Here is a 23,273-nt window from a genome sequence, read left to right as displayed (position 1 = left end):
AATGTTGGGGTAAATTGGGTTTGTAAGGATCACATCATATCTCCTTGCCAACTTAGTGCACCAGACGGGCTCAAAAAAATAGTCTGTCAACTGATCCCTTATTGTGTAAGCCACTCTTGGAAGACGGACATGATCAGCAGGTTCTCAATTGTGTGACAATGTGCCTTCAAAATTAACGCCATCTCTTTCCCGTACCAAATTATGCAGCACTTGAGCCAGAAGAATTCATTCACTCCGTACGTATCCATCCTGAGCTGTGGGATCTGAACAACGCCTACTATTCCAACAGGAACAAAAAACACAAAGCCTGGGAGGCAATAGCTGCCCATCACAACTCACATTGGAGTATTCTTCGGCAACAACAAAAAGCCAGTAAAAGTAAGTGCAAGGGTGCAGGGATTGTGACTGGGGGGGATTTGTGACTAGGGTATGGAGATTAGGGGATTGAGATTAAGGGGTTGAGACTATGGGATGGGGACTGGGGGATTGAGATTAAGGGGTCGAGACTATGGGATGGGGACTAGCGGATTGAGATTAAGGGGTTGAGACTATGGGATGGGGACTAGGGGATTGAGATTAAGGGGTCGAGACTATCAGATGGGGACTAGGGGATTGAGATTAAGGGGTTGAGACTATGGGATGGGGACTAGCGGATTGAGATTAAGGGGTTGAGACTATGGGATGGGGATTGAGATTAGGGGCTTGTGACTAGGGGATGGGGACTAGGGGCTTGTGACTAGAGGGTCCTGACTAGGGGATGGGGACTAGGGGATTGAGATTAGGGGCTGGGACTAGGGGCTTGTGACTAAGGGATGGGGACTATGGGATTGAGATTAAGGAAAGGGGACTAGGGGGTTGTGATTGAGGATTGAGATTAGGGGGTTGTGACTATGGGATAGGGACTATGCGATTGAGATTAAGGGGTTGTTGCTAGGTGATTTATAATTAAAAATGTTCATTGCTAAAATGTCTTATTACATGCCTGCTAGCAAATGTGTAACATTTCAAAATATGCAGAATTGGTAAAACAAAACCAACTGCCAATTGATCAAAGTATATACAAGAATACACCAACTAAACAAAACAAAAGTTCCAAGCAACTTTACAATGTAGGGGTAAATTGAATTTGAAAGGATCAAATCATATCTCCTTGCCAACTTGGTGCACCAACAGGGCTCACAAAATAGTCTACCAACTGATTCCCTTATTGTGTAACCCACTCTTACGCGACGGACATGAGCAAAATCAGCAGGTTCTAAATTGTGTGACAATGTGTCTTCAAAATTAACGCCATCTCCATCCCGTACAAAATTATGTAGCACACATGCTGCCTTTACTACTCTGCATGCATTTTCGACCTTTTAGATTGATTGATTGGTTTGAGGGGTCGAGATTCCTCTGTGAGTAGGGCTTCATTAGATGTTCATTGACAGCGAATGCCTCATCAGCCACAAAAACAAAAAAGGCATAGCAGGACTTTTTGTTCCGGGTAATGGTCGGTTATCAGGCAAGTCAAGTTGATTTGCAGCAAGACGCTTTCCGAATTTCGAATCCTGGAAGACCGTAGAGTCTGCACAGCTCCCAAATGCTATTAATTTCAACAAACAGAGATTTATAATCTGCATCTACCAGAGCCATCAGCAACTTTTTGTAGTTGAAATATCGACTTTCACTGCGACAGGGTTTGCCATCAATTGCTCCCAGGCAGTTGGGAAAGTTGGTTTTCCTCCAGAAATGCTGGGCAACTCCATCCCATTTCTCTTTAATTGGAATAGGCATTCCAGGTAGCATCACAGGTTGGCTTTGCAATCTCACTAACGGTAGATATTCATGTGCAAAATTCATAATGTAGAGATATGTAGCTATTTTCTGTGGCAAATTATCTGTAAAAAGAAAAACACATCAAAATGTATTTTATCTTACAGTTAAAGCAATGAAAACACGATGGAAAGCAATGCGTGACAACTTTAGGAGAGAATATAAAAAGCAGAAGCTCAGAAAAAGTGGTTCAGGCGGGAAAACCTCTCGAACGTACTGCTATTATAAAGAACTGATGTTTTTGAAGCCCCTCATGGGGCTGAAAGAGTAAGTACAGTGGAACCTTGGTTTACGAGTAACGTGGTTAACAAGCATTTTGAAAGACAAGCAACTTTAACCACTTAAGACCCGGACCAAAATGCAGCTAAAGGACCTTGCCCCTTTTTGCGATTCGGCACTGCGTCGCTTTAACTGACAATTGCGCGGTCGTGCGACGTGGCTCCCAAACAAAATTGGTGTCCTTTTTTTCCCACAAATAGAGCTTTCTTTTGGTGGTATTTGATCACCTTTGCGGGTTTTATTTTTTGCGCTATAAACAAAAATAGAGCAAGAATTTTGAATGAATGAATGAAAAAACTTATATAGCGCAGCACATGCGAATTTAATTGCATGTGCTATTTTTTACTTTTTGCTATAATAAATATCCCCCAAAAATATATAAAAAAAAAATTCCTCAGTTTAGGCCGATACGTATTCCTCTACCTATTTTTGGTAAAAAAAAATCGCAATAAGCGTTTATCGGTTGGTTTGCGCAAAATTTATAGCGTTTACAAAATAGGGGATAGTTTTATTGCATTTTTATAAAAAAAAATGTTTTTACTACTAATGGCGGCGATCAGCGTTTTTTTTCGTGACTGTGACATTATGGCGGACACTTCGGACAATTTTGACACATTTTTGGGACCATTGTCATTTTCACAGCAAAAAATGCATTAAAAATGCATTGTTTATTGTGAAAATGACAATTGCAGTTTGGGAGTTAACCACAGGGGGCGCTGAAGGGGTTATGTGTGACCTGAAGTGTGTTTACAACTGTATGGGGGGTGTGGCTGTAGGTGTGACGTCATCGATCGTGTTACCCTATAAAAGGGATCACACGATCGATGCTGCCGCCACAGTGAAGAACGGGGAAGCCGTGTTTACACTTTGGATTACGAGCATTCTCCTGGAATGGATTATGCTCGTAATCCGTGGATCCACTGTATAACAACTTGTAAAGCTCTCAAGGAATAATATTTGTTTTTTATATTATCATTTTTTTTTAGGCCTCAAAGCAACATGGACTCTGAGAGTGACAACGAACTTAATGAAATGCAGGTTCCAGAAGAACCACAAGATGTGGAAGAGCCCCAACCGCTTTTTGAGGGCGATGAGGATGACACCCCAGAAATTTCATTAACAACCCCCGAGCCCGAGTCGACGACACAATGCAAAAAATCAAAAAAGAGAAACGTTCGAGAGCAGGCTCAGGAATTTGTGGATGTGTTCAAAAAAATAATAGATACCCGGCAAAGGGACCCTTTTGAAAGCGAGGCCTTTGCGAAAAGTTTGATTCCACAAATGGATCGCGTCGATCCATCATTGGTATGTGAAATGCGAATGGAAATCATGCGCGTTATCATGTCATTCCAAAAAAGATCAGTGGCACCATCCGTCAGGCCTCAAGTCCTAACGGTGTATGACGTCCCCAACTCCTCACAATATACACCTAGATTTAACGACCCCTACCGATCGGTATCACAAGGCCCCTCTCTGATGGACTCACCCGGGACAAGGGCATTTGGAGGGGACTGAATGGTAACCTCTTGCCTACCGACAATGGGCCCCGGAATTTGAGGGAGCTACAAGCATTTTAGAAAGATGTTATGTAATACAAAATGACATTATTAAGGAGGCCATGATGGTCTCTCCCGCCTTGGGACTCGGACAGATCTATGTGAAAGGAACACTGATTATTGAGAGAGAGCCCTGGGTTTCCTGTTGTCTACTAGTCTGAAGGGTCTGTAGCGGTACCCCCGTAGGGGCTGCTGAAAGTTGTGGTCCACCTGTCTCCCTGCCCAGCCTGGCATTCACCTCCCAATCACCTTGGAGACAATAAACAGTTCATATGTTTGTTTTTTTGTGTTTTTATTGAGGGATTCGAACTCGGATGGGAATATATGGGATGCACAGTAGAATTTTGGGACAGAACTATGTACACTCATTGTACATGACACATCTCCAGTCTCCTCCGGCACAACACTTGCTTGCAGACTATCATTCTCTCCTGCACAACGCTTCACTTCCAGGTACAGCTAGGACATGGTTAAGCCCAACTTTGACTCAGTCAGGCCTGTAGGAAAAAAAATAGGACAGTGCTAGCTGTCCTATGGTGGACTACTGCTCCCAGTAAGTCCTCTTCTGGCCCTGCCAGCCCTCCTGACTGCAGCTGCCCAACTCCACTGCCCGTGACTTCACAGTCCTTACTGCTGGCTCTGCACCCATCCCAGACTACACACTCCCGGTCTTTTCAGGTGTGCCTCCCGACTGTGCCTGTCACTCACCGACCCGCCTGGCCTCACACACCGGTGGTTCCCTCCTGAAGACTTACCCGGCGGCACTAGCTCCTGCAGTCCTCTTTGACTCCTCTCGGTGCCTTCGTTTTTGAAGGGATCCATCCTGCACCCGAGTGCCAGGCCCAAGGTCACCCCCCCCAGACTGGGGGCGCCCTCAAAGGCCCCGACAGCCTAGCACTCCATCCTCAGTTCTTCCACCAGACAACTCTCCAGCTGGGCTGACCCTGGGTATACCAAGGAGATCTGCCCCCTGCTAATCCTAGTTGGGGATTGGTCAGGGCTCCCTGAGATACCCCAGACAACTCCACCTCTCTTCCCCTCCTCCCTTCTTGAATCCTCTAGAACAGTGGTCTCCAAACTGCGGCCCGAGGGCCGGATGCGGCACTTTGCTTGACTTTATCCGGCCCTTGGGGCACTATCCCTCCCACTGATACGAGACTATTGTGTCATCTGACACCGACAATAGAGCATCATTTCTCCCACTGACACAACTAATAGAGCACTATTACTCCCTATGATACCAGCAATGGGGCACTATTCCTCCCCCTAATACCAGATGTTCACTAACAATGATGCCAGGAAAATTTCTACTCAAAATCCGGCCCTCCAAGAGTCTGAAGGACAATAAACCGGCCCTTTGTTTAGAATGTTTGTAGACCCCGTGCTCTAGAAGCCAGAGGGAGGTAACCAGGAAGTGATGCTATCCGTGAGTCACCAGCCTACTCTGAGCCACTCCCAGCCCACACAGATCAAAACAAACAGGCCTAGCGTCCGGCTAGGCCTGCCTAAATTTACCTGCACTCACTCAAAAATCTGCCTTTAGCACCTACCTAGGTAGAGGGTGCTACAGGTCTTTCAACCATTGTTAATTGTGCTAATTAACACACCTTTTTCTCCTAGCAAACCATTGGGAAAGTGTTTATACTTATATGTATTGTAAGTTGTGAGCTCAATGCTGGACAGTCTATTGCTGGGGGTCTCCTGCTATTGTCTGTTTAATAAGGTATTCTGTGTTTATACTTGGGATAATGTAGGTAATGTACTCTGCTTTACCCTTGTGGCCGGGCAGTCTGTTCCCCTGGGATAGTTTAAGTGCTGCGTTAATTAACATATTAATTATATCATTGTCAGCTAGTAGTTGCTAGAGAAGGGGAGGTTGCCATGAGTCAGCCCTACCTCGTTATCTAAGCCATTGTGTGATGTTTTGGGTAAATATTTGGGGTATTGTGTGTGGGGGGGGGGGGACTGACATACTTTTCAAGTGAATAAAAAGCCTGTATCCTTTTCCAATAAAACATTTCATGTTCCAGTTCGCAACTGAGCTAGTCTCGCCTGGTTCTTGGTTACAATATGTGGCTGTAATATCTGATATCTGAAGGTCCAGTGTCGCGTACATGATGGTGGTGAGCCCGATATAGCAGAGGGAGGCCTCCCTTACGGCTCCTACTCTCGGCCCCTGGCAAAGTAACAGGAGGCGCAGGAGTGAGGAGTGGTACGAGTGCCTGGCAGGATCAACAGAGGTAGAGGTAATGCGGACGTTCAGGATCTCCTCAGGAACTGGGAAGCTGAAGCAGCTGCCAGGTTAGGCAGACAGGAGCTGGATCACTGGACCGGAACCAGGAACAAACAGGCTCAGTTCAGCGGACTGGAACCGTTTGGACTGGAACTAGGAACAGACTGGAACCGTTCAGCAGACTGGACTGGAACTAGGAACAGACTGGAACCGGAACTAGGAACAGACTGGAACTGTTCAGCAGACTGGACTGGAACTAGGAACAGACTGGAACCGTTCAGCAGACTGGACTGGAACTAGGAACAGACTGGAACCGTTCAGCAGAATGGACTGGAACTAGGAATAGACTGGAACCGAAACTAGGAACAGACTGGAACCGTTCAGCTGAATGGACTGGAACTAGGAATAGACTGGAACCGGAACTAGGAACAGACTGGAACCGTTTAGCAGACTGGACTGGAACTAGGAACAGACTGGAACCGGAACTAGGAACAGACTGGAACCGTTCAGCAGACTGGACTGGAACTAGGAACAGACTTGAACCGGAACTAGGAACAGACTGGAACCGTTCAGCAGGCTGGACTGGAACTAGGAACAGACTGGAACCGGAACTAGGAACAGACAGGAACCGTTCAGCAGACTGGATGGTCAGGCAGGAGGAGGAGATACTGTACATCATATGAAAGGTCCATCTCCATTCCTCAATATAACGTCATGTTCCCAACAAATGAGGAGGAGATACTGTACACCATATGAAAGGTCCATCTCCATTCCTCAATATAACGTCATGTTCCCAACAAATGAGGAGGAGATACTGTACACCATATGAAAGGTCCATCTCCATTCCTCAATATAACGTCATGTTCCCAACCAATGAGGAGGAGATACTGTACACCATATGAAAGGTCCATCTCCATTCCTCAATATAACGTCATGTTCCCAACAAATGAGGAGGAGATACTGTACACCATATGAAAGGTCCATCTCCATTCCTCAATATAACGTCATGTTCCCAACAAATGAGGAGGAGATACTGTACACCATATGAGAGGTCCATCTCCATTCCTCAATATAACGTCATGTTTCCAACAAATGCGTTCAGTAAGGAAAAAAATTGAGGAGACTTAGTGGATGACCATAACAACATCGTCGATGTATCTACTCCACAGCTAAATGTTCCATCTAAAGGGTCCATCTCCATTCCTCAATATAACGTCATGTTCCCAACAAATGAGGAGGAGATACTGTACACCATATGAAAGGTCCATCTCCATTCCTCAATATAACGTCATGTTCCCAACCAATGAGGAGGAGATACTGTACACCATATGAAAGGTCCATCTCCATTCCTCAATATAACGTCATGTTCCCAACAAATGAGGAGGAGATACTGTACACCATATGAAAGGGCGAATATGTAAATATAGATTGATAAACAGTCATGCAACATAAAAAAATGCAACTACCTCCATTGTATTGTAGAGGACCTCTGCTTTCAGAAAACACATACTTTAACATTTTAGGGAATTAATATTTTAGATATTATTTTTATTACTGATAAATTAAAATATCCCTACTTTAATGCAGATTTTAAAATGTGTGAGCAAAAAAAAAAATGCTGTAGAGCCAAAACACATCAGTATCATGCAGAGGGCGTATAAAGAGAGATAAAATATTTATTATTGATTCAGTTTTAACAGAAGTATAATGTGCGTGTGTCATAATCTACAACATATGAGATAAAACTGAAGCATTTACTTCAACTGTGGTACTACTTTTGACATTTTTTGCTAAAATGTACTTTGAAAACATTTAATAACATCTTTCTACTGTAAAAAAAAAAACAATATACAACTGAAGAATGAGCTACAGGGCAGAGTGCAAAATAATAAAACATAACGTAGGATGCAGTTTTTAAAATCACCACAAGATGGCGATATCACTTACTGCGCGTGGAACGCTCAGACAGGAAGTGATGTAAAATAGGAACAGGAAATGATGTAAGACAAAGACAAGGCGTTATAAAAGGTAAAGCCAGGAAGTTCTGAGAGAGAGGAACGGGTTAGAGGGAGACATCACTGCATTACACCGAGGAGGTAGTCACTGTGACGTCTTTTATCTCCAGGAGACACGCTATAGATACATCCAAAATATAGAGCCATTTATCCAACTGTCCATCCAGAGCCTCTAGTTTATAGACCAGATACATCCTAAATATAGAGCCATTTATCCAACTGTCCATCCAGAGCCTCTGGTTTATAGACCGGATACATCCTAAATATAGAGCCATTTATCCAACTGTCCATCCAGAGCCTCTGGTTTATAGACCAGATACATCCTAAATATAGAACCATTTATCCAGCTGTCCATCCAGAGCCTCTGGTTTTTAACATGACCACATAGATAAGGATCATCACCAAGTGAATGAAAGAATATTACGGAAATTTTAGATGAACGCTCTGCACACTGCTATATACATTTACATATTTTTATATTTTGGAATTCTTGCAATACGTGTTCAAGCTGACCAACTGCATCAACGTAATCCCTCTCTGGCCAGTCCCAACTCTACTCAAAATGCAAATACATATCTGCTTGCAGACTATTTTAATGGACATATAGTGCCAATATGGGGCAGAGGGATAGAGCTGGAGGGTATTAAACCTGATCATAGGAGGTGAGGAGGATTCTGGGAGGTCACTCTTATCTCTATTAATAAAACACAGACCTGACCGGAGAGGTGAGGAGGATTCTGGGAGGTCACATGACATCACTCTCATCTCTATTAATAATATACAGACCTGACCGGAGAGGTGAGGAGGATTCTGGGAGGTCACACGACATCACTCTTATCTCTATTAATAAAACACAGACCTGACCGGAGAGGTGAGGAGGATTCTGGGAGGTCACATGACATCACTCTTATCTCTATTAATAAAACACAGACCTGACCGGAGAGGTGAGGAGGATTCTGGGAGGTCACATGACATCACTCTTATCTCTATTAATAAAACACAGACCTTACCGGAGAGGTGAGGAGGATTCTGGGAATGTACTTAATGATAATTTAATTCCGCACAAGATAAATGAAGTAGTGAAGAGGAAATCTGAGCATTTGAAAAACGTCTGCCAATCCCAAGATCCATCTTTAGAAGGACACAAGGATCTCTACAAGGACGACATGATGGAGAATCAGCCGCCCCTCACATCACCGGGTAAGAGGAGACTTTATTGTAAAGGAGAGAGCAGTACGGAGGCTCCACCTAGATCCCCCATCATCTGATAAACACATAGAAACAATGTATTCAGTCAGTGTGTGTGTTTCCTACAGATGGATCCAGTAATGGGAACCCACCAGAGAGATGTCCCCGTTCTCTGTATTCCCGGGATTCCACACAGGAAGGTCACACCATCCCCCACCATCATCAGGTAGATGAGGAACAATCACTGATAGTATCATTAGGATCTGTACATTATCTGCATTGTTACCATTGATGTCATTTTTATTCTATATTCAGAGTGGAAACCTGAGAGATTCTAAAGTTGAGGTTAAAGAAGAGATAAAAGAGGAGGATGATGAGGATGGGGTGATGGAGGAGTTTCCAAAAGAACACAAAGATCTGTACCAGGACACCATGGTGGAGTCATCCAGCTACAGAAACCCACCAGAGAGATGTCCCCGTCCTCTGTATTCCCGGGATTCCACACAGGACGGTCACACCATCCCCCACCATCATCAGGTAGGAGGAGTTAGAGTATATACGGCCTAAAAATGATTCCAAATTGCATGAAATACTCATCTCCGAGGTCTCTGGTTTTGAGGATGTTTTTGAGTTTTGTTTCTGGTTTTGAGGATGTTGCTTTTTATAATCTTGTGGTTTTAGGGTGAAGAACTGATTGCTATAAAAGCCGAGGTGAAGAAAGAAGAAGAAGAAGAGATGTATGTGACGGGGGATCAGCAAAGTATGAAGGAGGATGTGTTTATGGTGACAATAAAAGAGGAGGAATCTTCTCCGGATATCAGTTCAAGTGAGTAATGAGCTGAAACTTCACGTTACTTCTACAAGTTTAAGGCCCCGTACACACGGTCGGACCGAACCGATGAGAATGGACCGAAGTTCAGTTTCATCGGACCAAACCGACCGTGTGTATAGGCTATCAGTCTGTTTTCCTTCGGTCCAAAATTTTAAAACATGCTTCAAAACCGAACCGATGGACCGCTGCCCAATCGGACCAAACCAATGGTTAGTACAGAAAAGCATCGGTTCAAAACCCGCGCATGCTCAGAATCAAGTCGACGCATGCTTGGAAGCATTGAACTTAATTTTTTTCAGCACGTCGTGTGTTTTACGTCACCGCGTTCTGACCTGATCGGATTTTGAACTGATGGTGTGTACACACATCAGACCACTTCTGCGGTGAACCGATGAAAACGGTCCATCGGACCATTCTCATCGGTTCGGTCCGACCGTGTGTACGGGGCCTAAGGCTTCTAAATAGTTTTATAACAACAGAGAATCAGGAGACCTTCAGAGCCTCAGATAAAATGAGACTGGGTCAGGGGCATTGTATTTAATCAGTGGACCTCAAAAAAAAACGTTGTGTGCTTAGTGCGCCACAGTGAAGCGTGGGCATGGTTTTCAATGTGCCAGGGGCATTTCTAGGATTGTGAAAGACCTGGAGCACCTTAGGGGACATCAAGAAGAAGAAGAATTCCCAGGTCTGTATGTCCCCCCAGTACACCCCCCCTCCCCCAGGCCAGTCTGCCCCCCAGTATAAACCTTCCCTTCCCCCCTGGTCAGTCTGTTCCCAAATATATTCACCCATGTCAGTCTGTCCCTCAGTATAACCCCCCCCCCCTTCCCCTACAAGTCAGTCTGTCCCCCAGTAAATCACCACCCAGGGCAGTCTATCCCCCAGTATAATCTTTCCCTCTCTCCCCATGTCAATCTGTCTTTCAGTATAATATCTCCCAAGTGTTAATCTGTCCAATATTACATCTCTTAGGTCAGTCTGTCCCCCAGTATTATCCTTCCCCCTCCCACAGGTTGATCTGTCTCACAGAGTAATCTCTCTAGGTCACTCTGTTCTTTAGTTCAGTTCCATCCCCCTAAGGTCAATCTGTCCACCAGTATTATCCCCCCCCCCTCAAGTTAGTCTGTCCCCGGTATATATCACTCCCAGGGCAGTCTATCCCCCAGTATAAATCCTTTCCTCTCCCCCAGGTCAATCTGTCCCCCAGTATAATCGCTACCAGGTCAATCTGTCACCCTGTATAATCGCTAACAGGTCAATCTGTCCTCCAGCATAATCACTACCAGGACAGTCTATGCCCCAGTATAATCCTTTCCTCTACCCCAGGTCAATCTGTCCCCCAGTATAATCAATACCAAGTCAGTCTGTCCCCCAATACAGCCCACTAGGTCAGTCTTTCCGCCAATTGAGTTCCCCACACCCCTTGTCAATCTGTCCCCCAGTATAATCCCCCCCAAGTCAGTCTATCCCCCAGTATATCACCCCCAGGGTAGTCTATCCGCCAGGTATAATCATTTCCTCTCTTCCAGGTCAATCTGTCCCCCAGTATAATCACTACCAGGTCAGTCTGTCCCCCAGTACAGTCCCCTAGGTCAGTTTTCCCTCCAATAGTGTTCCCCATCCCCCAGGCCAATCTGTCCCCCAGTATAATCCCCCCCAAGTCAGTCTATCCTCTATTATATCTCCCCCAGGTATAATCCTTTCCTCTCCCCCAGGTCAATCTGTCCCCCAGTATAATCACTACCAGGTCAGTTTGTCCCCAGTATAATTACTATCAGGTCAGTCTGTCCCCCAGTACAGTCCCCTAGGTCAGTCTTTCCCCCAGTAGAGTTCCCCACCCCCCAGGCCAATCGGTCCCCCCAGTATAATCCCCCGCCCCCAAGTCAGTCTGTCCCCCAGTATCACTCCCAGGGTAGTCTATTCCCATTATAATCCTTTCCTCTCCTACCAGGTCAATCTGTCCCTCAGTATAATCACTACCAGGTCACTCTGTCCCCCAGTACAGCCCCCTAGGTCAGTCTTTCCCCCAGTAGAGTTCCCTACCCCAGGTCAATCTGTCCCCCAGTATAATCTCTCCAGGTCAGTCTGTTCCCTACTCAAATCCCCCCATGTCAATCTGTCCCCCAGTATTTTCCCACTAGGTCATTCTGTCCCCCAAATGTAATCTCCGCCAGGTCAGTCTGTCCGCCAGTACAATTCTTCCCCCCCCCCCCGCCCCCCATAGGTTAATCTGTCCACTAGTATAATCCCCCCTATGGCAGCCTATCCCCCAATATAGTCCGTTCCTCTTCCCCATAGGTCAATGTGTCCCCCAGTATAATTCCCCCATGTCATTCTGACCTCCAGTATAATCCCAGGTCAGTCTGTCCTCCAGTAACATCCCCCAGGTTAATCTGTCCCCCAGTATAATCCCACCAGGTAAGTCTGTCCCCCAGTCAGACTGACCTAAAGGGATTTTAATGGGGTATAGACTGACCCCTGAGTTCAGGGACATGTGCAGTGCAGCCACTGCATCCTAATTGACGCCAAAAGAGACCGCCTGCAAGGAAATGCACGGAACACCTTTGCATCTCTATGTGGCTAAACATGGCTCTCGCGCAGGTGTACGCTGTAGTATGCCCTGCGTGGACCAGGCCTCACTAAGGTTCTTTTTCATTTTTTTTTTTCAGTGTTATTTTTTTAATATTGTTTATTGTTTTGGGGGGTGGGGGGTTTGGTGAAGCAGCAGGCGTCTAAATGGTTTATGATGAGGATATGTAATATAACCACCCAGGTGTATTCTTAGGTAATGCAAAATAACACTTCAGTGATCCATCAGATCTGAGAGAGAACCCAATGATACACATGAACAGTTGCGGAGTGTTATCAAAAGGTCTCTAGTTTAGTGAACACAGATTCACAGTATTTATGCAGTTTGTAAAGACTATGAAGTGGGGGCTTAGGAGGGACTTCCTTTATCAGGATAATACATATGACATCTCTTTAGCAAGCATCTGCTTCCATCCTGACAATGCAGGTTCCGGTTTGTAACGATGATGAAGTGGGGGCTTAGGAGAGACTTCCTTTATCAGGATAAGACATACGTCATCTCTTTAGCAAGCATCTGCTTCCATCCTGACAATGCAGGTTCCGGTTTTTACAGTGTTACAGTTAGAACAGGAAATGTATTCTGGGCGTGGTCTTAAACCACAAACCACAAGATGAAGTCTATGTAGGTGAGAAACAGATGTTGGCTACAGACAGACATACAGTATTATAGCTTTACTTCTTAACAGAAACGGGAAATTCCTTCCTGGACATGGCTCAACCACAAGAACTGTCAAACTCTTTAATTCTATGTAAACCTGATTCAGCAAAGCATAGAAAAAAATCTAGAATAGAAAAATAATTGTTTCATACATTCTCTTATGCCTCGTACACACGACCGGGTTTTCCGACGGGAAAACTGCGAGGAGAGCGTTTGGCTGGGAATCCCGGCCGTGTGTATGCTACCTCGCAGTTTTTCCAACGGGAAAACTGCCAAACCCGACGGCAATAAAAAGAGAGGACCAGCTCTCTTTTTTCCCGTCGGGATTCCCGAGTGTGTGTACGAGGCATTACAGTTTATATTTGTTGTTTGCTGTTATGATTGCACCCATTTCATTGCCAGACCTCTGGGAAAGTGTTGAATGATCTACATGACTTCTGAATACAAGGCGTATAAAAACAAACATAACGTATATAAAAATTGTTTTTCAGCAGGTGGACAGTATTTTTGCAAGCTAAATACATCGGAGAGACGTCCTGTTATATCTCCACATTGTACTGCAAAAGACAGTGACATTGTACATTGTTCTCCACAAGGAACATTTTACTGGATGGCAACATCAACGGATCCTTCTAATCCTGAGGAACCTTCTGATAAATCCCGCACTATGACCTCAGATGTCCATCTAAGATCAATGGGTCCTTCTAATCCTGAGGAACCTTCTGATAAATCCCATACTATGACCTCAGATGTCCATCTAAGATCCATGGATCCTTCTAATCCTGAGGAACCTTCTGATAAATCCTACACTATGACCTCAGATGTCAATCTAAGATCAATGGATCCTTCTAATCCTGAGGAACCTTCTCATAAATCCCACACTATGACCTCAGATGTCCATCTAAGATCAATGGGTCCTTCTAATCCTAAGGAACCTTCTGATAAATCCCACACTATGACCTCAGATGTCCATCTAAGATCCATGGGTCCTTCTAATCCTGAGGAACTTTCTGATAAATCCCACACTATTACCTCAGATGTCCATCCCCAGAACTTCTCTCCAAGCCATGAGGGAGTTCCCACAGGAGGGAGCTCATTGTCCTGTTTGTTGTGTGGAAAAACATTCGGTAAGAGAAAAGGACTTCTAGGACACCTGAAAACTCACAAGGGTGAGCGTCCTCATTCGTGTTCGGAGTGCGGAAAATGTTATTCTAAGAAGGAAAGCCTTGTTCTACACCAGAGAGTTCACACGGGTGAGCGTCCATTTTGCTGTTCGGAATGTGGAAAATGTTTTCCTGGGAAAAAAAACCTTGTTTCGCATCAGAGAACTCACACTGGCGAGCGCCCCTTTTGCTGTTCGGAGTGCGGGAAATGTTATCGTCAAAAAGGATGCCTTCGTAAACACCAAAGAAGTCACACAGGTGAGCGTCCCTACACGTGTCCGGAATGCGGGAAAAGTTTTCCTAGGAAAGGAACCCTTCTTGCACACCAGAGGTTTCATACAGGTGAGCGTCGCTTTTCCTGTTTAGAGTGCGGAAAATGTTTTTTCGGTAAAGGATCCCTTCTTACACACCAGAGAATTCACACAGGTGAGCGTCCTTTTTCATGTTCAGAATGCGGTAAATGTTTTCCTGACAAGGGATACCTTCTGAAGCACCAAAGAAGTCACAGTGGCGAGCGTCCCTATTCGTGTTTGGATTGCGGGAAAAGTTTTTCCAAGAAAGGAACCCTTCTTACACACCAGAGACGTCACACGGGCGAGCGCCCCTATTCCTGTTCACAATGCGGAAAATGTTTTTCTGACCGAGGAAACTTTCATAAACACCAGAGAGTTCATACGGGCGAGCGCCCCTTTTCCTGTTTAGAGTGCGGGAAATGTTTTTCTGACCAGACCAACCTTCGTAAACACCAGAGGAATCACAGTGGTGACCGTCCTTATTCATGTTCCGAGTGCGGAAAAGGTTTTTTCTCGAATGAGCAGCTTCTTCTGCACCAGAGAGTTCACTCAGGTGAGCGTCCTTATTCGTGTTCCGAGTGCGGGAAATCCTTCGCTCAGAAGGGGCACCGTGATGCTCACCAGAGACGTCACGCCGGTGAGCGTCCCTATTTATGTACTGAGTGCGGGAAATGTTTTGCAGCGAAACAGGCTCTTCTTAAACACATCACAAGACACAGCTCAGAGCCTCCTCGCAGCTTTCAGACTGAAGTAAAAGTTTTACAGATCACATAAGTCTAATCTCGAAACAAACACTGGATATTCAGGCCGACGGATGTTCGAATACCGGAGCATCTCAGCTCCACTTGGCACTCATGTCTTTGAAACGTTACAAACTCTCTATGCTGCTTCACCTACTGAATGTGGCAAATGCATGTATTCTACTATTCAGGTGGCTCCCCCCATTCCCCCCCACCAGCCTATGGTATGCTAAAACCAATAAACTAAACAAATGGAGTTAGTTGTGGCATCGGCAAATGGCAGGGAGGAACTCTTTCATAGGGCTTAGTAAAAGGCTATAATGAGATCACAAGCATAAACCCCTGAACAATGGACACCTTAATATAAGTCACCTCTGCTGCACCCTACTGGCCCTCCAGAAGGATTACGAATGACTGCTCCCTTGGTCGCAAACACCCCTCCCCTTGTCCCCACCCCTCCTTCTTCTCTCCATCCTCCCTCCTCGTCTCTGTTTCTCTTTCAGAATGTTTTGGTCTCTCATCAGAAGCTGAGTTACCTTGAGTCTCTAAGGTAGTACCAAGAGGCTTAATAGACTTTTATTTTTCTTTCTTTAGCTCCTTGTCATTTGTCTGTTACCTACTCAGAATTTACAGGGACAACTACAAAGTTTGGATAAAGATTCTATAAGCTGGTGATCACTATGGCCTAGGATACTACCCTCTTAGGGCCCGTACACACGACCGGATCTGTCCGCTGATACTTGTCCGCGGACCAGTTTCAGAAGACAAGTTCGGTCGTATGTACGGCCGACCGGACAGGTTTCCAGCGGACAGTTGTCCAGCCGACCGTTTTCCAGCGGACAAAAATTTCTTAGCATGCTAAGAAACCTGTCCGCTGGAAGCCTGTCCGTCGGACATGTTCGGTCGTCTGTACAGACTCACCGGACATGTCCGATCAGCCGCCATCCCTCGCATGCGTCGAAGTGATTCGACGCATGCGTGGAAGTATTTACCTTCCAGGGCCGCGTAATCGTCGCGGCGACGGCACTGCATATTGTGTACGAAAAGAGTCATTATTGACCGGTAGGGTCACAATATTCTTTACAGACATTAAGGAATGTATGGTAGATTACTGTCCATGTTAAAACAATCCAAAAAATGTCTCTTTATTTCCTGGCTCAATCTGTGCCCAAAAGTGACTCCTGTTACAGGTTCACACTGCCAAAAGTCATGTTTCAATAATTGATGGAATTTATAATTGCCTCGTACACATGGTCGGACTTTTGACCGTCGAAAATTCTCTATCTAAGGTCCGTCGGACTTCCGACAAAAAAAGACCGATGGAGGCTACACATGGCCAGACTTTCCAAGAAAAAAAGCTCATCTGGCTTTTTTTCTCTCGGAAAGTCCGGCCGTGTGTGCTAGGCATTAGAGTCTTCTATTGGCTTTTTCTATTTCTTGGAGACTCCAAATGGTGGGATGAGCCTACCACAGTCCCCTCCCTCAAATTTTCCACATCCTCATTCTTTTTTTTTTACAATTTTGCATACAAAAAAAAATCAATATACAGCATGCAGAGTGGCAGCCTCTTGTAATAGTGGTAGCCCCTCGAACTCAAGGCTATACCGTAGGCATACCAGGGAACAACTATACTCTCATGAACCTTAGCTCTTCCAAGAAGTGTGGGGGTAGGAATCAGCAATGGCCTTAGCGGCACAATCACATCAGAGTAAATTGGGGGCAAAGTGAAAAACATTCAAGTTTTTTAGAAGTGTAGTTTGTATGCCCATAAGTATTATAGCAGTAAGGTGGGCGGAGGAGTTATATGTAACCGAAGTACTATACCAAGAAAAGTGAAGAAAAGTGCATTGGCACAAAATGTACAGACAGGCCCGGATTCACGTAGAATCGCGTATCTTTGTGCAGGCGTAACGTATCCTATTTAAGTTACGCCTCCGCAACTTTTACAGGCAAGTGCCGTATTCTCAAACGAAAGTTGCGGCGGCGTAGTGTAAATAGGCCGGCGTAAGCCCGCCTAATTCAAATGTGATAGGTGTGGGCGTGTGTTATGTAAATTTTATGTGACCCCATGTAAATGATGCTTTTTACGAACGTCGCATGCGCCGTCCGTGAAAGTATCCCAGTGTGCATGCTCCAAATTAACCCGCAAGAAGCCAATTTTTTCGACGTGAACGTAAATGACGCCAGCCCTATTCGCGAACGACTTATGCAAACGACGTGAAATTTTAAAAATTTGACGTGGGAACGACGTCCATACTTAACATTGGTACACCTCATGTACGCCTCATATAGCAGGGGTAACTTTACGCCGGGAAAAGCTTAACGTAAACGGCGTATCTGTACTGCGTCGGCTGGGCGTACGTTCGTGAATTCTTGTATCTAGCTGATTTACATATTTCTAGGCGTAAATCAGCGTACACGCCCCTAGCGGCCAGCGTAAATATGCAGTTAAGATCTTACGCCGGTCGGATCTAATACAAATCTATGCGTAACTGATTCTAAGAATCAGGCGCATAGATACGACGGCTCGGACTCAGAGTTACGACGGCGTATCTCATACGAGAATCCGGGCCACAGTTGTGATGTGATTTTTCCTTCACAATGACGGAGGTATTCGTAGAGGATTGAAGAGAAAAGAAGATGGTGGGGTACAGGTGAGGGTACCGAGCATGTCCGGTAGGCTCTGTTCTCTAAAGAGTGGAAGTTTTTAGTCAGGTTTTAAATTCTTACTTAGCTAGTAATGATGTAAAACATATATCCATAAAAAGGTCTACTGGGATTTGAATATTACGGTCACGTGACTAAAATAACGATCCTTCTACTGGTATTAAGGTTTTGTGAATTCAGCCTCATATGTTGTATTTCACTTTTGAGTTGTTCATTCTGTATTTTTACCTTTATAAATAATAAAATTCTATCAACTTGTTTTATTTTTACATTTTTCTTATTGTCTGGATTTGACATGAGGTATAATCCATGGCCCGGATTCACGTAGGAGATTCGACGGCGTATCTCCAGATACGCCGTCGTATCTCTGAGTCGTCGTATCTTGGCGCCTGATTCAAAGAATCAGATACGCCAAAATTTGTATAAGATACGACCAGCGTAAGTCTCCTACGCCGTCGTATCTTAACTGCATATTTACGCTGGCCGCTAGGGGCGTGTACGCTGATTTACGCCTAGAATATGTAAATCAGCTAGATACGCCTATTCACGAATGTACGCCCGGCCGTCGCAGTATAGATACGCCGTTTACGTAAGGCTTTTTCTGGTGTAAAGTTACCCCTGCTCTATGAGGCGTAGATGAGGCGTACCAATGTTAGGTATGGACGTCGGAACAGCGTCAAATTTTTCACGTTTTACGTCGTTTACGTAAGTCGTTCGCGAATAGGGCTGGGCGTCATTTACGTTCACGTCGAAAGCATTGGCTTCTTGCGGGTTAATTTGGAGCATGCGCACTGGGATACTTTCACGGACGGCCCATGCGCCGTTCGTAAAAAGCGTCCTTAGCGTGGGGTCACAATAAATATACATAACACACGCCCACATCTTCCACATTTGAATTAGGCGGGCGTACGCCGGCCTATTTACGCTACACCGCCGAAACTTTGGTTTGTGAATACTGCACTTGCCTGTCAAAGTTGCGGAGGCGTAACGTAAATAGGATACGTTACGCCCGCACAAAGATGCGCGCTTCTACGTGAATCCGGGCCCATGTGTGTAATCATCGATGTATCCTAATAGAAGAGTGGACCACGAGGAAGATCATAAAATGATGAAACACGATGTGGACTGCAGTATTGTATATCACAATACGGTGGTGTTACGTTGCAGGGCAGCATATATACATTTTTAACCCTCTGGAGCATGACAGTGGGTGGTTCCCAGTGGTCCACAGGAATCCTTTTACATGGGGCCTTTAGGGTTCCACTCCAGGCATGGCTCTTTCCCCTCTAGAAGCCAGTCAGCCACTAAATCCAACACAAATTGTATTGATCCCTATCCCGTAGTGTATCCAGTAACCGCTGATTAGGACCCCACATTTCCAATTACATTTTCCAGTAATAATCCTGAGAAAAACCTGGGCCCTGTTGGACTTGGATAAAGTTCAGGCATCTCCAAGCATGTCTCTTCCCCTGTCTTATGCCGGCCATACACGGTTCGAATCTTTGGTAGTTCAGCTGGCACTGGCCAAGATTTGAACCGTGTATAGGCAGTACTGTGTATGGGCATGCTGAATGTACCGAGTTGATCGATCGATCGATCAACTTGGGTACAACCAGTATGCCAGGTTTTACCTGCAGTTATCACTAGTGGATGTTAAAGCCGCTAGCAATAATCTTCTCCCAGAGGGGACTGCTTTCCCTGCCGGCAGAAGACTATGGCTCAGAAGAAGGGATTCCCACATCAAGACTGTCTGTGTTGATGGAGGAATCGAGCAAATATTTTTTCTGCAACCTACGGTTACAAGAAAGAAATTTGCTCCGGTATGGCCGGTACCCTCACCCCTCTCTCTTACTCAGCTTCTGACTGGAAAGGTGGCCATTATATTCCCAACAAATGAGGAGGAGATACTGTACACCATATGAAAGGTCCATCTCCATTCCTCAATATAACGTCATGTTCCCAACAAATGAGGAGGAGATACTGTACACCATATGAAAGGTCCATCTCCATTCCTCAATATAACATCATGTTCCCAACAAATGAGGAGATACTGTACACCATATGAAAGGTCCATCTCCATTCCCCAATATAACGTCATGTTCCCAACAAATGAGGAGGAGATACTGTACACCATATGAAAGGTCCATCTCCATTCCCCAATATAACGTCATGTTCCCAACAAATGAGGAGGAGATACTGTACACCAAATGAAAGGTCCATCTCCATTCCTCAATATAATGTCATGTTCCCAACAAATGAGGAGGAGATACTGTACACCATATGAAAGGTCCATCTCCATTCCTCAATATAACGTCATGTTCCCAACAAATGAGGAGGAGATACTGTACACCATATGAAAGGTCCATCTCCATTCCTCAATATAACGTCATGTTCCCAACAAATGAGGGGGAGATACTGTACACCATATGAAAGGTCCATCTCCATTCCTCAATATAGCGTCATGTTCCCAACAAATGAGGAGGAGATACTGTACACCATATGAAAGGTCCATCTCCATTCCTCAATATAACGTCATGTTCCCAACAAATGAGGAGGAGATACTGTACACCATATGAAAGGTCCATCTCTATTCCTCAATATAACGTCATGTTCCCAACAAATGTGGAGGAGATACTGTACACCATATGAAAGGTCCATGGGGCCACCATAAAAAATTGCAACTACCACTATTGATTTCTAGAGGGCCATTGCTTACAGAAAACATATACTGTAATAATCTTGGGTAATTAAATATATGTCCAGGCCAAATTTCAGATTTCTAAAACTTATGCAAAAAATAAAAAAGAGCCAAAAAAAATCAGGGCATAAAATAGAGATAACGTATTATTTTATTGATTCAGTTTTATCTGAAGTATAATGTGTGTGTCATCATTTAAGAAATATAACCGAAAATGTAACAAGACGAGGGCAAAATATTAAAATGTAACGTCGGATGCAGTTATTAAAGTGACCACAAGATGGTGATATCACACATTGCACGTGGAACGCACAGACAGGAAGTGATGTAAAAAAGAACAGGAAGTGGTGTAAAGTAGGAACAGGAAGTGACAAAAAAAAGTAGGCGTTCTATAAGGTAAAGACAGGAAGATCTGGGAGGGAGAAGACCAAGGTAAATAATACATCACTGGATTACACAGAGGAGGTAATAAGATCTTATTTTATATTTACACCCAGTAACCCCCCGTCATGTCCGTCCTCTTCCTCCATAGTCACTGTGATGTCTTTTATCTCCAACATCCACTACTACAGACATATCACATCCTGTATATTGGAGTTATTTTATAATATGTGTCCAGATACATCCTAAATATAGAACCATTTATCCAACTGTCCATCCAGAGCCTCTGGTTTATAGACCAGATACATCCTAAATATAGAACCATTTATCCAACTGTCCATCCAGAGCCTCTGGTTTATAGACCAGATACATCCTAAATATAGAGCCATTTATCCAACTGTCCACCCAGAGCCTCTGGTTTATAGACCGGATTCATCCTAAATATAGAGCCATTTATCCAACTGTCCACCCAGAGCCTCTGGTTTATAGACCGGATTCATCCTAAATATAGAGCCATTTATCCAACTGTCCATCCAGAGCCTCTGGTTTATAGACCGGATACATCCTAAATATAGAGCCATTTATCCAACTGCCCACCCAGAGCCTCTGGTTTATAGACCGGATACATCCTAAATATAGAGCCATTTATCCAACTGTCCATCCAGAGCCTCTGGTTTATAGACCAGGTACATCCTAAATATAGAGCCATTTATCCAACTGTCCATCCAGAGCCTCTGGTTTATAGACCGGATACATCCTAAATATAGAACCATTTATCCAACTGTCCATCCAGAGCCTCTGGTTTATAGACCGGATACATCCTAAATATAGAACCAATTATCCAACTGTCCACTCAGAGCCTCTGGTTTATAGACCGGATACATCCTAAATATAGAACCATTTATCCAACTGTCCATCCAGAGCCTCTGGTTTATAGACCGGATACATCCTAAATATAGAACCATTTATCCAAATCACACGACCTTCTAGATAAGGAGCATAGTCAAGTGAATGAAATATAATTACGGAAATTCTAGGCTCTGCACACTACTATACATTCTTATGTATTAAAATGTTTGGGGAATTTTGGAATTTTTGCAATACGTTTTTAAGCTGACCAACTGCATCAAAGTAATCCCTCTCTGGCCAGTCCCGACTCTACTCAAAATGCAAATACATATCTGCTTAGAGAATAATTTAATATAGTGCCCATATGGGGCAGATGGACACAGTTGAAGGGTATTAAAACTTTCCATGTAAGTTACAAAAATTCTTATCTCTATTAATAAAACACAGAGCTGACTGGAGAGGTGAGGAGGATTCTGGGAGGTCACATGACATCACTCTTATCTCTATTAATAAAACACAGAGCTGACTGGAGAGGTGAGGAGGATTCTGGGAGGTCACATGACATCACTCTTATCTCTATTAATAAAACACAGAACTGACCGGAGAGGGGAGGAGGATTCTGGGAGGTCACATGACATCACTCTTATCTCTATTAATAAAACACAGACCTGACCGGAGAGGTGAGGAGGATTCTGGGAGGTCACATGACATCACTCTTATCTCTATTAATAAAACACAGAACTGACCGGAGAGGGGAGGAGGATTCTGGGAGGTCACATGACATCACTCTTATCTCTATTAATAAAACACAGACCTGACCTGAGAGTTTAATAAAATACCAGCCTGTCTGTGGATGCGACAAGGATTCTGGAAATACACTTAATGATGATTTAATTTTGCACAGGATAAATGTGAAGAGAAAATCTTGGCAGTCGAAAAAAATCTGCCAGCCCCGTGATTCATCTTTAGAAGGACACGAAGATCTCTACAAGGACGTCATGATGGAGAATCAGCCGCCCCTCACATCACCGGGTAAGAGGAGACTTTATTGTAAAGGAGAGAGCAGTACGGAGGCTCCACCTAGATCCCCCATCATCTGATAAACACATAGAAACAATGTATTCAGTCAGTGTGTGTGTTTTCTACAGATGGATCCAGTAATGGGAACCCTCCAGAGGGATGTCCCCGTCCTCTGTATTCCCAGGATTCCACACAGGAAGGTCACACCATCCCCCACCATCATCAGGTAGGTTGGGGTTTTTTGAGAAGAAATTGTGTATGGGTTGATTTCCAAAGACATATAAAAAGGCTCAA

At 44.5% G+C, this 23,273-nt stretch overlaps 3 protein-coding genes and 1 long non-coding RNA gene across 4 annotated transcripts in view; all 4 read left to right on the top strand.

The window, feature by feature from the left end:
* Window positions 1-23,273, top strand: part of LOC120910202 (gastrula zinc finger protein XlCGF26.1-like) — a 1,148,070-nt gene that overhangs the window by 166,844 nt on the left and 957,953 nt on the right. The window lies entirely within an intron of this gene.
* Window positions 1-23,273, top strand: part of LOC120909810 — a 71,235-nt gene that overhangs the window by 33,011 nt on the left and 14,951 nt on the right. The window contains exons 7-10 of the mRNA XM_040321541.1: window positions 1,926-2,085; window positions 3,084-3,402; window positions 9,771-9,915; window positions 13,660-13,930. Of these exons, the coding sequence (XP_040177475.1) occupies window positions 1,926-2,085; window positions 3,084-3,402; window positions 9,771-9,915; window positions 13,660-13,930 (895 nt within the window). The remainder of the gene's footprint in view (window positions 1-1,925; window positions 2,086-3,083; window positions 3,403-9,770; window positions 9,916-13,659; window positions 13,931-23,273) is intronic.
* On the top strand, window positions 13,941-16,099 carry LOC120910106 (zinc finger protein OZF-like). The gene has a single exon (XM_040321976.1). The coding sequence runs from the start codon at window positions 13,980-13,982 to the stop codon at window positions 15,396-15,398; it is 1,419 nt and encodes a 472-aa protein (XP_040177910.1). The 5' UTR covers window positions 13,941-13,979; the 3' UTR covers window positions 15,399-16,099.
* LOC120910253 lies at window positions 20,721-23,134 on the top strand. The gene is made up of 3 exons (XR_005741457.1): window positions 20,721-21,194; window positions 22,864-22,991; window positions 23,108-23,134. It is a non-coding gene; the product is annotated as an uncharacterized LOC120910253 (long non-coding RNA).

This window comes from Rana temporaria, chromosome 8 (genome assembly GCF_905171775.1).
Source record: "Rana temporaria chromosome 8, aRanTem1.1, whole genome shotgun sequence".
Taxonomy (NCBI): Eukaryota; Metazoa; Chordata; class Amphibia; order Anura; family Ranidae; genus Rana; species Rana temporaria.
Note: the sequence above shows the minus strand (reverse complement) of the source record. Positions and strands in the feature narration are given on the sequence as shown.